The 13,134-nt window shown below is 47.0% G+C and overlaps 3 protein-coding genes across 10 annotated transcripts in view; 1 reads left to right on the top strand and 2 right to left on the bottom strand.

Moving 5' to 3' along the window:
- LOC122873028 (NACHT, LRR and PYD domains-containing protein 12-like) overlaps positions 1-13,134 on the bottom strand; it is a 1,034,258-nt gene that overhangs the window by 236,641 nt on the left and 784,483 nt on the right. The gene's annotated exons all lie outside the window — the stretch shown is intronic.
- The window catches only part of LOC122873033 (NACHT, LRR and PYD domains-containing protein 3-like), a 573,599-nt gene that overhangs the window by 69,012 nt on the left and 491,453 nt on the right, over positions 1-13,134 (top strand). The gene's annotated exons all lie outside the window — the stretch shown is intronic.
- Positions 1-13,134, bottom strand: part of LOC122873027 (nidogen-1-like) — a 41,551-nt gene that overhangs the window by 23,716 nt on the left and 4,701 nt on the right. For both annotated transcript variants that reach the window (XM_044189263.1, XM_044189265.1), the window contains exons 2-3: positions 4,434-4,736; positions 1,171-1,400 (exon numbers count right to left, since the gene is read on the bottom strand). In XM_044189263.1, coding sequence (XP_044045198.1) covers positions 1,171-1,400; positions 4,434-4,736 — 533 coding nt within the window. The remainder of the gene's footprint in view (positions 1-1,170; positions 1,401-4,433; positions 4,737-13,134) is intronic.

Here is a 13,134-nt window from a genome sequence, read left to right as displayed (position 1 = left end):
ACGGAGCTTACGCAGGTAACCGCCCAAGCTACGCTGTAAGCTACGCCGTAGCGGAAGTGTGCCTCCTCACAAATTTAACTACACGTCAGGGCTACGGCGATACTACATGGAGACAACATGAACTGTGATTGGGCTGCTTGTGTTTTCTTCTACAAGTGTCTGACGGTGTTAAGGAAGTTGAAGAAAGCCACCGAATTTCCATTCACCTGTCTTTATGCGCATTTTCAATTTGCACATGAAAAAACCTGCGCGGAAACACTGGAAAAAAAAAAATGGCAAAATATCACAAAGACGTTTCGATACTTGGCTGAAGTGGAAAAGTTGGTGTATTGAAAACTTGACGTTTAAAGGCATCGGACCTAAACGTCACTCTAGGTTAACATTTGCGCGGCATTTTGGATTGAAACCTGACTTCAATAAACTGCTGCTTTTCAGTAACGCACATCTAGCAAAGCCATCTCCACTGCAAACCTCCCTGTGACCATTGCTCTCTGAATACATTAACGTAAACATAGCAATTGTAACTCCAGTTCTATAAGTACGTGCGTAGCCCACCGTCGCTCTATATCACAAAGTAAACGAATAATGTAAACACAGTTACTGCTCATGTAATATACATGCATGCAGCTTTGTGGTGGTGATATTAACGGGAGAAATCTGACGCAAAACTATAAATTAAAACCTGCGGCGCAGGTATCTATGGCAGGACTCCCATTCACCCCTTGCGTCAAGCATAAATCTGACTTAAGATGGAAAGGCAGTGAAACCTAAACCATATATTTGATTCCAGATTCTCAACTGTCGTAAGACATTTTCAAGGGGTACAAACCCAGAAATGGGGCAAGAAACGGGTGCACACAAGGGTAAATATACTGTAAAACAACAATGACTTGCTGATGTTAGTATTGATCTCTGGGTGTGCTGCTGCTGCTTGGCTTGAGAACATGTATTTCACAAGCTGTTGGGAGTCTTTAAATGGTCATTTCTTGCTGGTTCAAAGACTAGTTCGTAGAGATCTGGAGGCAATCTTCTCAGATACGGTAACGTGTGATACTGGTTTTGATAATTATTGTAAAAGTCGTAACATGTAAATCACTTTTTGTGTATCTTATATAGTCAAGCACAAAAAAAACCATCCCCAGTTGCAAACCAATGATATCAGATTCATACTCAGTAAGTTCCCTGATGGAGGTCTCTTCATCGGTGGTGGTGCGGAAATACTGTCCCTGTGTGGTTTGCCAGAACCAGCCTGAAGCAAGGCCTTCATTGAAGCCAGCCTCTAGGAGCTTACTCTCGCCCCCTACTGAAGTGGAGAGAAACTGCAGGCCGTCTCTGGGGTACAAGAGGATGGCGCAGGAGGACGACACCATGGAGGCCACGACCAGCTGGAAAGTGTTTCTCTGAAAGTACAAAAGGAGACGTTGTTGAGCAGCGATTCTCCTGCTATCCTGGCTGTTAGTTATATGCAATGATACTGCAGGGCCCAGTCCGGCCAGCATTTATAAAACAGCAGCATTTCAGACCAAAATCAATTTTTGTTACAATTTGAGCTTTGATGTACAGGTTAAGTCCGGTTGTGCCATTGACTGATTACAAAATGTCTTGAGAGTGCTGACCTTTGGAGGAAGGTGTTCATGCTATGGAGCAAGCTATCATATTAGCCGTAAAGACCATCCAACTTTTATGTAACCCGAATTATAAACTGCTCCAACATAGAGACAAAATAAATGGCACAAATACTGTAAATGTCTCGAATTAGAGGTTTAACTTCTTTTTCGATAAGCGAGCCAACTAGCTAATGTGGTAGCTGCCACGTAAGTAGCCAGCTAGCTTGGCAGGCTGATGTGGCTGGCTAGCACCAGCATGTTATTGGCTAGCTAGCATGCTACCAGTTAGCATGCCAGCAGCACCTATTTTGTGAAGTGTTGGGTAGTAGCGCATTACTTAGCAACACGTTTCAGTAATGTGATTATTTTTTCAGTAATTACTGTTACTAATCGCAGTAACTCCCCGTTACTTTGAGAATCTGACTGTCGGCTCATTCGCTGTCAGTTTGGTCTCTGCGTTCAGTGGACAGACTGAACTAGGACGTGCTAGCTTGCTAGGTATAGAGAGGTAGTTAACCTCTGCAAAAAGAGGAGAAATGTGACCCCAAAGGTGTCTTATGTTAGCTGGCTTGCTAACGTTAGCCACTGGTGAGAGATTCGATTCAGGAATCACCTGGTTTTGTTCAAAGTTGAAGGGTGTTTGAACCCTGAAGCTTCACTGTGAGGACGGCACTTCTGGAGTGTCGCATGCAGTCACGGAGGCTAACGTCAAGCTAGCCGTTGATGGCCAGTAAATACCTCCAACCACAGGCTGCCTGCTTGTTAAATCAGACTGTTTTCTGTTTCTACACGTGTTAAATGAATGTGTGGAAGACTTGGAGTTGTTTAAAGGCACCTTCGACTGCTGTGTTGAGTAACAGAAGTAATGTAAATATTTTGTTTTGCTCTTGAGGAATTAGTAAAGGAATTATAGTAATTCAATGACAAATAACGACTAACTGTTTACATCTTTCAAGTAACTTGCCCAACACTGTCGGTGAATGAATTCGCCACTTCATGGTGTGACCGGACACCCAGCCCAAAGCAGTGCATGATTAGACAGACTGGAAAGAAAACCAGCTGGGCCCTGGTTCTGGAGGACCAGGAGGAGACATTAGCGTGCAGGAACAGTTCTCACTGGCTGCACGTGTTTAAGACGATTATTGACCAGCTGCGAAAATCTGTGCGAAGGACAGTGAACAGGTAACGGCTCCGGGTCCAGAGCGTGAAGCAAAGCGCTGTAAACTACAGGGAGAGGACATGATAGCACGACCACCTGTAGAATATATCAGTTATAATGAAAAATGAGGTGTGCTGAGACAGAAAAATAATGAATGAGGCGCTGCAGCCTCTGCAAAGTCCATTATATTGCACTTTCACCATTACTCAGATACCAAAGGAAACAAAAAGGAAACATATGGTACTTTACTGTAAAGTGTGCATTTACTTTTAGTTATTTTTGTGTACTTGTATGCAAACTGAGGCAGTCAGGATTGATGTAGGCGTAATGAGCCTCTAACATAAAGTCATCTGGCACACAGACAAATCATCACACACAGTAACTGTGAAATACTTTATATTGATGCTAAATAATCCTTGTCTGAGCTGCTGGACACACACGAAAAGATTAAACATAATCATGTTTGTTTTTTGTTTTCTTCACATGCAGAGCTGACTCTGCCGATAAGGCCCATTCTGGCGTACACCGGTGGTAATTACAAGCGGATCCCCTGACATTAAACTGCAGCGTGTGGTCAAACCCATTTCGAGAACCATTTTTGGAATAAAAATCATCAATTATCCTTTGCATTTTGGAACTTTTGTTCTCTCCCATCCAAAGAACTTAGACGTAGGATAGTTAGGTGTATAATCTCTAACTCCACAACATTTCTTACGTCATACAGTGACACTAGTTTTTCCAGAACACCTGCACAATCTAACGCAATCTGCGACAACAGCCCTCTCTCATAAATCCTATATTTATGATACTTGTAGTCAGTTTGGTAAAACTGTCAGAAAGGAGTTCATTATTAAAGCTGCAGCTGCACTATACTGAAAGGTATATTTGGTCCACTTGAGTTTGAGTCAACAAAAACTGAAAATTAGTATTAGATCAGATTTATTGCAGGGCGCTTGTATTAGATTGCATTAAGTTGCATTAAATTTAGTGTCAATTAGAGAGTCAATATCAAGTTTTCAGTGCAAAGAGAACTTTTGGGCCAATACTAATATTTGAGTTTTAAAAAAGTCTGACAACAATATATTGATGCAATATATTTGGCCCAAACTGAAATCTCTCGATAACTATGGATTGCCGTACTACAGACTGGATGAAGGACGAATCCTACCGACTTCAGTGACCATCTGACTTTTCACCCAGCACCATAATGACCTCATACATGGTGCTAATTAGCAAGTGTTAGCATGCTAACAGGCTTAACAAGGATGGTGAACATTAAATATTATACCTGCTTAATATCCGTTTGTTAGCATTGTCGTGGTGAGCATGTTAGCATGCCGACGTTAGCATTTAGCTCAATGCGCCGCTGTGTCTGATTACAGCCTCACAGAGCCGTTAGCATGGCTGCAGACGACGTCTCGTTTAACAAAAAATAGAAAAACGTGAAAAGGATTGTTGGCCATTAAAGAGTTGAAATGCGCCCTGCCTGAACGGGACATTTTACAATGGAAAATAAACTTGTCTCTGCTCTTTGGTGGACAAACTATGTCAATTATCCAAATATATCTTTGATGAGCTATTTATACCGCTGATGCTGATGATGCCGATGTATCCGTCACAAACCATCCTCTGACTGCTTCTTAAAAACCCAACATACGGTCCCTCACCTTGGCGTCCAGTCCGTCTCCTCGTCCAGAGGTCCCCCGGGCGGCCATGTTCTCCCAGGTGACGACGAGGGCGCTGGTGGGCTCCACGCCGTCGTCTCTGGGGAAAGCCTGCCTGATGTGCTCTGCGGCTCGACTCAGCACGCCCGGGCTGCTGTCTCGCCTGAAGTGGACTTTCCCCTGTCCGTCACTGTTGTCCAGGTCTCCCAGCAGGGCTGCAATCATTTTGAAACTGGCGGGCATCTTCCCCAGGTACTCCTCCTCCGCCGGAGGTTTGACAGCGGCCACAAATCCATTCGTGTTAATCTGGAACAAAAGGCAGATAAGCTTTGTTTGTTATGGGTCGACTACAGTATGATTCATGTGTCCAGTTCCACCACTTGAAAAACAAAAACCCCAACCGAACGTCTTTATTATTAATATCTCGTGATTATGACGTAGCACCTTGTACCTGTGAGAAGCTTCCTTTGCTTTTATTATGAGGTAGGATCTAATTATTATGACGAATCTTGTACTGACTGATTATTTTCTAAACGAAGAGAAACAATAATTTTGAGAACGTACAAATGTTGACACATATATATATTATAATTATGAGAATAACTATTGTGTATTGTTAAAGGACTCCCATTAGCTTCAGCTGATGCGTTTCCTCGTCTTCCTGGGATCCGTTATTATTTATAAATTAGTTTCTCACAACTAAGAGAGACTTGCTGCTTATGAGATTATTTTTTTATAATCATGGGAAAAATAAAACCTTCAATAACGAAGGCTGAAATGAACTCGTGGTTTGGATTATCGACCTGCTGGGAACAGCTGCTGGCTGTGACCGTGAGGGAAGGACGAGGAGACTCTAGATATGATTTGTTTTAAAACTCTGGATGTTTGAGTGGGAGTGAGGAGAGACAGGAGGTCAGCTGGGTCTGTCCTGTCGCAGAGACCTCCAGTTAAAGCTCCAGGTCCAGATCCTGGACTCTCCTCCAGCTCTGCTCGCGTTGTCGGCCCACGGGAATGCCACACAATGACTTCCCCATTCGCTCAGGAGAAAAGGATCTTTTTAACCTCATTAACTCAGCTCCGCCTCACGCTGAAGGGGAGCAGATGCCACAGTTACAGCTGAATGCCGTGAACTGTGACCGTGAAGTGTAGCGTCTCCGTCTGAGGCAGAAGACACAACAGCTTCACTTTGTCTCAGTGGCGGCTTCCAGCTTTCATTTCCACCACAACCTTTTTTTTTTTATATGACCAGTGTTGGTCAAGGGTAGCGGACGCCAACAGACTCAACAAACTGACCCGTAAGGCCGGTGACGTTGTGGGGGTGGAGCTGGACTCTGTGGCGGTGGTGTCAGAGAGGAGGATGCTGGGTAAACTACACGCCATCTTGGACAGCGTCTCCCACCCGCTCCATGACGTGCTGGTCAAACAAAGGAGCGCCTTCAGCGGAAGACTCATCCTCCCACAATGCACCACAGAGCGCCACAGGAAGTCATTCCTGCCTGTGGCCATCAGACTCTTTAACTCCTCCCTCTAAGTGTCAGTCTGTTTGACCCGAAGTCACTAAACTGGACATTGAGCATTACATCTCTGCAATACTTGAATAACTGTGCAATATTCTGTGTTTAATACTCCTGTGCAATATTTAGTTTTCCCATGTTAGTTTTTTTTCCCTATTTATTGTTATTGATATTATATATTATAGCTGCACTTAACTCCACAGTACATGCACCTCTGCTTATTACTTATATTATTACAGTGTATTATTATACTGTACTATCATCATCAACCAGTAAACCCACTTTGTGCTTCACACTTATTTTATCTTATTATTTTATCACAGAGAGACTCTGAGAGACACCGAGAGACTCTGAGAGACTGAGAGACACAGAGACACCGAGAGACACCGAGAGACACCGAGAGACTGAGAGACACAGAGACACCGAGAGACACCGAGAGACACCGAGAGACTCTGAGACACCGAGAGACACCGAGAGACACAGAGAGACACCGAGAGACCGAGAGACTCTGAGAGACACCGAGAGACTCTGAGAGACTGAGAGACACCAAGAGACTCCGAGAGACACCAAGAGACTCCGAGAGAAACTAAGAGACACTAAGAGACTCTGAAAGACACTAAGAGACACAGAGACACGACGCTGGAGGCTGCAGACACTGACGGAGCTCAGTCTGTTTGATGTCACTGATTCAGTTTCTTCAGCAGTGCAGCTAAACGTGATGTTTGTCTGGTAAACCCACTTTGTGCTTCACACTTATTTTATCTTATGCTTATTCCCACCTGGTACTTAATTTATTTTCTGACCTGTTTTATAGTGTATTATATCATATTGTTTGCTAGTACTTTCTCCTGTGTGCGCTGACGTAAAGGCGAGCTGCTGTAACAAAGAGTTTCCCTTCGGGGATCAATAAAGTATTTCTGATTCTGATTCTCTGAACCAATAAAAGGAGCTGTGTGTGTGTAATCCCATGATCCAGGACTGGAGTCACAGTTCAGTTAGGTGCTACTATTTTAAATGATCCATTAAGAATTACTTCGTTATGTATTTTTATTTGACCAGATTTCAGGTTAAGAAAAAAATGGAAAGGGTCGACCCAGCAGTAATCAAAATACAGGCACAGTGTCGTTATTATAGCAAAGTAACAGTTATTTTAATGTTTTATTTATCTGCAGATTACTTTGTTAATTAAATCATTTGTTTACTCTGTGAGGATTATTAGTGAAAATATTCCAGTGAAAACATTTTCCAAGAAGACGTCTCCAGATTTTTGCTCGGAAATGACTGAAACGATGGATCCAATAGTTTTCTGGATATGACACTGCGTAGAACAGAAACCAGAGACAAAGAGAGACACAAGCCAAACAAACGCCGAGACAAAGTCTCATCTGGAGGATGCTCGCCGATGTAGTCCGGCTTAATGAAGTGAAGCCCTGCGGCCGGCTGGAGGTCGCCAGGGAGCCGATGATAAGGCTCGCTGTTCCCATTCAGCCGACAGCCACAACCTCCGCTTCAGGCTGTCTCTACAGGACCAACACAACACGAGAGACGAGAGACTCTGAGAGACACCGAGAGACACAGAGAGCACAGAGAGACACAGAGAGACCGAGAGACTCGAGAGACTCTGAGAGACACTGAGAGAGAGAGACACAGAGAGACACAGAGAGACTCTGAGAGACACAGAGAGACACAGAGAGACACAGAGACACCGAGAGACACAGAGAGACACAGAGACACCGAGAGACTCTGAGAGACTCTGAGAGACACCGAGAGACTCTGAGAGACACCGAGAGACACAGAGAGACACAGAGAGACACCGAGAGACTCCGAGAGACTCTGAGAGACACCGAGAGACTCTGAGAGACACAGAGACTCCGAGAGACACAGAGAGACTCCGAGAGACTCTGAGAGACACAGAGAGACACAGAGACACAGAGACACCGAGAGACACAGAGAGACACAGAGAGACACAGAGAGACAGAGACACCGAGAGACACAGAGAGACACAGAGAGACTCTGAGAGACACCGAGAGACACAGAGAGACACAGAGAGACACCGAGAGACTCCGAGAGACTCTGAGAGACACCGAGAGACACCGAGAGACTCTGAGAGACACAGAGACTCCGAGAGACACAGAGAGACTCCGAGAGACTCTGAGAGACACAGAGAGACACAGAGAGACAGAGACACCGAGAGACACAGAGAGACACAGAGAGACAGAGACACCGAGAGACACAGAGAGACACAGAGAGACTCTGAGAGACACCGAGAGACACAGAGAGACACAGAGAGACTCTGAGAGACACCGAGAGACTGAGAGACACCGAGAGACTGAGAGACTCTGAGAGACACAGAGACACCGAGAGACTCTGAGAGACACAGAGACACCGAGAGACTCTGAGAGACTGAGAGACACAGAGAGACACCGAGAGACACAGAGAAACACAGAGAGACTCTGAGAGACACCGAGAGACACAGAGAGACACCGAGAGACACAGAGAGACTCTGAGAGACACAGAGGGACACCGAGAGACACAGAGAGACACAGAGAGACACTAAGAGACACCGAGAGACACAGAGACTCTGAGAGACACCGAGAGACACAGAGACACAGAGAGACTCTGAGAGACACCGAGACACAGAGAGACACCGAGAGACACAGAGAGACACAGAGACACCGAGAGACTCTGAGAGACTGAGAGAGACACCGAGAGACACAGAGACACCGAGAGACACAGAGACACCGAGAGACTCTGAGAGACTGAGAGACACAGAGAGACACCGAGAGACTCAGAGACACCGAGAGACTCTGAGAGACACCGAGAGACTCTGAGAGACACCGAGAGACACAGAGACACCGAGAGACTCTGAGAGACCGAGAGACACCGAGAGACACAGAGACTCTGAGACTCTGAGAGACACCGAGAGACTCAGAGACACAGAGAGACTCTGAGAGACACCGAGAGACACAGAGTCACCGAGAGACACCGAGAGACTCTGAGAGACACCGAGAGACACCGAGAGACACAAAGACACCAAGAGACTCTGAAACACACTGAGAGACACTAAGAGACTCTGAAACACACCGAGAGACACTGAGACACCGAGAGACTCTGAGACACCGAGAGACACCGAGAGACTCTGAAACACACTGAGAGACTCTGAGACACCGAGAGACTCCGAGAGACTCTGAAACACACTGAGAGACACCGAGAGACACAGAGAGACACAAAGACACCAAGAGACTCTGAGAGACTAAGAGACACAGAGAGACACCGAGAGACACAGAGAGACACCGAGAGACTCCGAGAGACTCTGAAACACACTGAGAGACACTAAGAGACTCTGAAACACACCGAGAGACACTGAGAGACACCGAGAGACACCGAGAGACACAGAGACACCGAGAGACTCTGAGAGACACCGAGAGACACCAAGAGACACAGAGACACCGAGAGACTGAGAGACTCTGAGAGACACCGAGAGACACCGAGAGACACAGAGACACCGAGAGACTCTGAGAGACTGAGAGACACAGAGAGAGACTCAGAGACAGAGAGACACAGAGAGACACAGAGAGACTCTGAGAGACACCGAGAGACACGAGAGACTCTGAGAGACCTGAGAGACCGAGAGACACCTGAGAGACACAGAGACACAGAGTCACTGAGAGACTCTGAGAGACACAGAGAGACACAGAGAGAGACACCGAGAGACACAGAGACACCGAGAGACACAGAGAGACTCTGAGAGACACCGAGAGACACAGAGAGACACAAAGACACCAAGAGACTCTGAGAGACTAAGAGACACAGAGAGACACAGAGAGACACCGAGAGACACCGAGAGACTCTGAAACACACTGAGAGACACTAAGAGACTCTGAAACACACCGAGAGACACTGAGACACCGAGAGACTCTCTGACACACGAGAGACACAGAGACTCTGAAACACACTGAGAGACTCTGAGACACCGAGAGACTCCGAGAGACTCTGAAACACACTGAGAGACACCGAGAGACACCGAGAGACACAGAGAGACACAAAGACACCAAGAGACTCTGAGAGACTAAGAGACACAGAGAGACACCGAGAGACACAGAGAGACACCGAGAGACTCCGAGAGACTCTGAAACACACTGAGAGACACTGAGACACCGAGAGACTCTGAAACACACCGAGAGACACTGAGACACCGAGAGACTCTGAGACACCGAGAGACGAGAGACTCTGAAACACAGAGAGACTCTGAGACACAAGAGACTCCGAGAGACACCAAGAGACGCCGAGAGAAACTAAGAGACACTAAGAGACTCTGAAAGACACTAAGAGACACAGAGACACGACGCTGGAGGCTGCAGACACTGACGGAGCTCAGTCTGTTTGATGTCACTGATTCAGTTTCTTCAGCTAAACGTGACGTTTGTCCTGAGGACACAAACTAAATGAAGGTGCGTGATCTCAAAGGCAAAACGGAGGTTTGCAACCAAAAGCCAGAAACAAGCCCCACCTTCGACGGTCAGTAACATTTGTCAAGGAGCTCAGCCTCGTTCGCGCTGACAAAGAGAACGGGCCGAGTTATTCTGGGTCTCCTGCAGGAACTTCCTCTTCGGACAGACGTGTTGGTGACGCTCTTCAAGTCTCTGACGGACAAGAAATGTTGAATCGTCAGAACAAAAGAGCAACTGTGTTAGAAAACATCTGGTTCTCTGATAGAAAGTCAAAGGTGCGAGAGGCCTGCGGACATGAAAACTGAAGGAGAGAAGTCAACTACAACTCCCAGGGTGCAGAGCAACAAACAGCCAATCACAGAGCTGCAGATTCTGTGCTGAAGCTAAATGTTACACTTTGCAGAAACAGTTCAAATCTGTTCAGTTTCTGATTCTGGGTCAGTTTGGGATCAATTCACGTTTCTGAACTCGCTATAAATCTGACTCAAACTTCTCCATAGCAACAGCAGCCGAGGCTCATGGGTATTGCAGTATTTAGGGCCGTCCTCCGTCCTTCAAAGCGCTGGTCAGACCAGACGCCTGGAGGCTCATCCTGACAGCAGATTTTAGAAACGGACTCGACCCGAGCAGACGCAGGTAAATCAGAAAGCTCCGCGGCAAAGAGGTCAAAGGTCAGAGCCTCGGCGCTCTGAGGACGCGACAGAAAGAAATATCTGAGTTTGAGATGATGCTGCGAGATGAAATAAGAGCCAAAGAGGAAAGCTGTCCTGCTTGACTGCCTCTGTAAAGCCTGGAGGGTTTCAGCCCCCGCCCCCCCCGCCCCCGCCCCCGCCGACACTTCCTCCAGAGAAACGCATGAATGACAGCGCCATGTGGGTGAGAGGCCGGGGTCTCCCAGCAGGTATCTGACGCCTGCAGAGCTTCATCACAGAGCAGACAGGAAGTCTTTTGTCTCGGTGGAACGAGCTAACAGCTAACGACAGGTTGAACAGGACGAGGGCGACGGGCTCAGGTAGCGGCGCTGTCGTAACGTTTCCCCATCAGCTTCTCTGAACGCGTGCAAAACGCGTCTGAGGCAGTAAAGTCTTTAACACGTCCGAATGTTTTGCTCTTTTCAAAACTCAAATTTAACGCAACACCGATTCATCTTTTAAATAACAAACGCGGTCTCATCTCCAGCGCTGTGTTAATCACAAGCGGAAATGTCAAAGTGCTCAGATGTCTTTCTGAGCGGGCTGTTGATGGAAACTGAATATTTTAAAAGCACAAAGGGAGAGAAAATGTCAGCCCAAACCAGGACCACGTGGCTGCCTGGACCCAAAAACTGATAGCAGGATTTATAAGCTTCACAGGCTAACGTGAAAAATCGCTGGCGTGGTCCTTTAAAAAGGCAAAAACTATGTGAAATATAGTTGTTGGGCGTCTCTGCGAGCAGTAAAACGACCTGTTTGCACATGTCGTAATAAACGCAGCGGGGAGATCTCGTCCTCCTCAGTGGAAACTTGCCAGGACGTCGCTGACATCACACATGTCCGACCCCTGAGATCATCATTATCAGCGTGAGAGCAGCGGAGGGAGGGAGGGAGCGCACTGAGCGCTGCCATCTGGTTTTGGAGGACAGATGTCTCAGATCTACACGTTCCAGATGTGGCAACTTTACGGAGGACGCTCCGCTTCCCGCCCAGGATGAACGTACGACCGGAGGACCTCCGCCGCCGCCGCCGCCGCCGCCGCAGCAGCTGGAGCCGAGCCAGATTTCACTTTACAATCGACTCTACAGCGTTTTCGACCCTGACGTCACTCTGAATGGAAAAGAAAGCTCGAGTGTCACTGTTTTACTGATAATTACTGGGGAACCACAGGCCAACAGGATGACACTCATTTTGAGGGGGGGGGGAGGGTTAGACACTTAAAAGAGGGGGGGCGGGTGCTTTATGGACTGCAGACTCACAGCGACCAATTAGAGCTTCGCGCTGCGGGAAAATCCAGCAGAGGAGGCCGAGACACCGAGCCGTCAGTCTGACATTTTATTCTGAAAATCTCCGTTATTGTGCAGATCCCGACGCTGAAAAACCCGAACGCACCCGGATTCATTTTAGGTATCAGTGTAAAAGCTCACTTCCACCTGATGGAGCGGTGCAGTCGTAGGTCCTGCTAGCGCCCCCTAGAGGCAGAGATGTTCATTACACCCCGCAGTATGCAGCGTACTGACGCCAGGAAACTGGCAGCACTGGCTGTTTCTTAAAACAACTGAAAGCAACTTACGTTCAACAGGAAGTAGTTTTGATATTCTTATATTTTAAAAAGCGTCCGACTTCGACACTGAAGACCACGGCTCCCATCCACGAAGACGACCCCTGCCCCCCTCCGAGTAGAACCCGCAGGCTCGGGCTGACATTACTGTACGTCACTTTTTGTCACCTGCTGCCACGTTCAGACTCAAACCAACAACGTGTCCGTCCGTCTCTCAGTCCCGTCTCACTTCCTGTCTGCGGCTCTCAGCTCCGAGCCCGTTGGTTCCCGCTGAAGACGTAACGAATGTACAGTTTCCTGTTTTAAAAAGGCGCAGTAATTTCCTCAAACAGCTGCTCGCTGGAGTTTTTAATCAAACTAACAGGAGGAAACGGTGCGGATTAACAATTTAATTAAAATGTGTGGAATTTGGTGAGCAGTTTTTGTTGAATAGGAGTTTCAAACCTTTTTTTTTTCAAACCAGATTATCGAAAACTGAGCTGGCAA

Source organism: Siniperca chuatsi, linkage group LG3 (assembly GCF_020085105.1).
Source record: "Siniperca chuatsi isolate FFG_IHB_CAS linkage group LG3, ASM2008510v1, whole genome shotgun sequence".
NCBI classification, from domain to species: domain Eukaryota; kingdom Metazoa; phylum Chordata; class Actinopteri; order Centrarchiformes; family Sinipercidae; genus Siniperca; species Siniperca chuatsi.
This window is presented reverse-complemented; position numbering and strand designations above follow the sequence as displayed.